The sequence below is a fragment of the Triticum dicoccoides genome, chromosome 7B, assembly GCF_002162155.2.
Source record: "Triticum dicoccoides isolate Atlit2015 ecotype Zavitan chromosome 7B, WEW_v2.0, whole genome shotgun sequence".
Lineage (NCBI taxonomy): Eukaryota > Viridiplantae > Streptophyta > Magnoliopsida > Poales > Poaceae > Triticum > Triticum dicoccoides.
In genome coordinates, this window is record NC_041393.1 from 524810340 (window position 1) to 524814225 (window position 3886).

The following is a 3886-nucleotide window of genomic DNA, read 5'->3' on the forward strand; positions in this document are numbered from 1 at the left end:
AGGGGGGGCACCAGTTGCATCCATCTTTTCATACACTTGTTTTCTGCACATGTATGCAGTCTAGTTTGATGGACGATGGGACAAAAATGAGCCTCTTAGAAGTGTGGAGGAACAACAGTTGCATCCCGGTCACTTGTTCTTGCTAGCATCCCGGACGAATGATGGCTTGTTAAGCATGAAACTGGGATTTCTAATAATGTTTGCCATGAACATATATGAATTGATTGCATGCCCTCTTGGATTCTAGTAGTACATTATCGTTGGCCCATTATTGCTAGATTTTGACCCTGGTGATGCTCTGTACTTGTTTCTACTTGCAATCAGCATACAATTTTGCTCAAATAGTCGAATGTTTCCTTGATTCTGTAGGATTAGTGTGTCATGTTGCTTGTTGCTAGCTGTAGGATTTGAGTTTTGGTTGTTGTTTTGGTGATGTAGGCCAAGGGAAATGACTACCATTCCAGGGTCTCTGGTCTGGGAGCTCATGAAGAAGAACAACTGCTTCTTGATAAAACAGTTCGGCAACAACAACACCAAGGTGCGGTTCAGCAAGGAGCCCAACAACCTCTACAATGTCCACACCTACAAGTTCTCGAGTCCGTAGCTCTTTGCAGTATTTTTAACCGTTTTGTTTGCAAGTGTCTCTGCAAGGAGCTAACTTGCTGTGGGGCTGATGTGGTTGCAGGCTTGGCGAACTGCAAGACCGTGGCGGTCCAGCCATCAGCGGGAGAGGATAAGGCAGTTGTCCTGTCCACGACCAAGAACAATAAGCAGAACACCCCTGCCAAGCTCCAGCACAAGACTCTGATGCGCAAGGAGTTCCGCAAGATGGCCAAGTCTGTCAAGAATCAGGTATTAACTCCAGAGTTTTGTACTTGAATTTCCCTTATGCTTGGTTTCTAAGCTACAACTGTAAGTCACGGCTTGTCTGTGCTTCCTTCTTGAGTTCAGAGTTGTGGCATGGCATGCTTGATTTTGTGGTGGACTTGTGGCACTAATGATGCACCGTTGTTGCACTGCCTTGTCTTGACTGAATGCATCTTGTCAGGTCATCCTAAGTTCAAGGATGTATTCTCTGGTTAGGAAATGATAGGCGCATATGCAGTTATTATGCTTCCCAGTTTGTTGACGAGCTATTTGTTTCAACCATGGAAATATATTAAAGTGTAATCAATCTCTTTTCATGCGATCTTCTGAAGTGACCAGTAAATGTGTAGCTCATCTCTATATCAGTTGTCCAGTACTCATAGGTGTATGTTTAATACATCTTGGAGGCCATTCTCTAATTGTAGTTCAACAATGTTTTCCCTCAATCATTACAACTTGTTGTTTTGAGAAGTCACTTTGTTCTGCAAGTCGGACATAACTTCAGAAAAGTCTGATGCTTGCTAGGGTTGTTCCCTTAATTATGCAAAGTTTGAAAAGCTTGAAACTGATCTTCTAGTGCTAAGTTTTGAACGCTAACTTTAATTTATGTTCCTACAGGAAATGGACTGATTCCTTTGAAATTCCCATGTTGTAAATAGTCCCTTACTCCACTCAGGTAACTCTATAATCTGTCCCGCTTCTAGGTTTCCAGCACTCGAATCTTTCATTAGGAGAGTTTGAAGTTGTTGGTGTATTCTCAACCATTGAGCGATTTTAGTCATCCTCTTCACTGGAGTAACAATAGTCAAAACAACTCTTGTATAGTCTCCAGGATAATAAATCATGTTCTTCCTGTTTCCAAAAATACTTGTACTCCATGTTTCCAGAAAACAGCAGCAACACACATGTGTCCAAAAATACTGGAATAAATTAGCTATGGTCTGAATAGCCTTTATATTAGGATCTGGTTGAGTCTCTATGATGTTCTCTCTTAGTGTCATGTCATGTCATGAGTTTTGAGTCGTGAATATATAACTGAGTTGTATAATCCTTTCCAGGTGAGGACTTTGACCATAGAAGTACAACCAGGACAACCGTGCTGTTGGTGGTAGCTCCCAAGGTCCAAGGACGACTATATACTTTGACAGCAAAGAGCCAAGCAAGGGTGTGAACCATAGTTTTGGTTGATATTTTCCACCATATTTTGGATTGCACGTACACTTCTTGGATATAAATTGTAATTAGGCTTGTTCAAGCTATGTTACCGCGGATGTGCAGTCTTGTATGTTTTTGTGAATGTTGATCATATGAGTTCTGGATTTGATCATTTAATAAGATAATTACTGATTGTTTAATTTTTAAATGTGTATAAATTGGAATCTGTGAATTAAAAAGACCAAATATTCTACTAGACCAAACAATATTTGGGCTCTAAGAACGCTATGGCCCAAACAAATCACATCGTGCATTTCTTAGAAGCCAGAACAAAAAGGATAAATGAAATGGACATAAAAATGTTGGGCTTGGCGCATGAAGCCGTTCAAAAATTGATAAAAAAATATAGTAAAAAGGCCGAATTGTTGGGCTAGGCCCATGTAGAAAACCGAATTGGATCGGGCTGAATCTTGTGCCACATCAGCTTGCCACGCTGGATGCCTACTTGGCCTAGGGAGGTTGCTAGTGACCAAAACGCCACAGAGGATATATTTTGGTCATAAACGTTTATGACCATTCCACAAGAAAGGTCGCTATAGTCAGTTTACGACCGCTAGCTTTTGACCTTCTGTTTTTGGTCACAAAAAGGTCGCAAATGAAAAACCATGACCTTTTTGTGACCAATAGTGGTGGTCACAAGTTGACATATTTCTTGTAGTGCACGGATACTTGAGGTGACAATGGAGTATCTAGGTGACATTAGGGTTTTGGTTGATTTGTGTCTTAAGGTGTTATTCTAGTACGACCTCTTTTATAGATCGATCCGAAAGAATATCTTTGAGGTGGTTTCGTACCCTACCATAATATCTATGTTTGTTCTCCGATATTAGTGGCTATGGAGTGACTCTTTGTTGCATGTTGAGGGATTGTTATATAATCTATCTATGTTATTATTGTTGAGAGAACTTGCACTAGTGAAAGTATGAACCCTAGGCCTTGTTTCCTATCATTGCAATACCGTTTACGCTCACTTTTATCATTAGTTACCTTGCTGGTTTTATTATTTCAGATTACGACTCCTTATATCTACCATCCATATTGCACTTGTATCACCATTTCTTCGCCGAACTAGTGCACCTATACAATTTACCATTGTATTGGGTGTGTTGGGGACACAAGAGACTCTTTGTTATTTGGTTGCAGGGTTGTTTGAGAGAGACCATCTTCATCCTACGCCTCCTACGGATTGATAAACCTTAGGTCATCCACTTGAGGGAAATTTTCTACTGTCCTACAAACCTGTGCACTTGCAGGCCCAACAACGTCTACAAGAAGAAGGTTGTGTAGTAGACATCAAGCTCTTTTCTGGTGCCGTTGCCGGGGAGGTGAGTGCCTAATGGTATATCTTTAGATCTTGCAATAGAATCTTTTGTTTCTTGTTTTATCACTAGTTTAGTTTATAAAAGAAAACTACAAAAAAAAATATGGAATTGAGTTTGTCTCATGGCTTCGTCTTTTTAATATCTTTCGTGAGTATGATGGAAAGGAAAATTGTGCTCAAGTGCTAGAAGAAGAAATTTATAGAATGTTTGATACTAAATCTTTGTATGATGAGCATGATTGCAATGTTGTTAGTATGAATTCCTTGAATATCCATGATGCTAATGATATGCAAAGCCACAAGCTTGGGGAAGATATGTTTGATGAATATGACATTTTTAGTCCCCCAAGTTTTGATGTGCAAATTTATTATGATGATAGCATGCCTCCTATTTATGATGATTATATTGATGAAAGTGGGTTTGGAAGAGTGTTGGAGGATGTTTTGGAGGATGTTGAATCTTATTGTGATGAATATGAAAGT

General features: G+C 39.7%; 1 protein-coding gene across 1 annotated transcript; it reads left to right on the forward strand.

Annotated features, from left to right (window-relative positions):
• Window positions 1–442: 442 nt before the first annotated feature.
• Window positions 443–1497, forward strand: LOC119339065 (60S ribosomal protein L28-1-like). The gene is made up of 3 exons (XM_037611241.1): window positions 443–596; window positions 686–852; window positions 1486–1497. The coding sequence occupies exons 1-3, from the start codon at window positions 449–451 to the stop codon at window positions 1495–1497; spliced, it is 327 nt and encodes a 108-aa protein (XP_037467138.1). The 5' UTR covers window positions 443–448.
• The last annotated feature ends 2389 nt before the right edge of the window (window positions 1498–3886 follow it).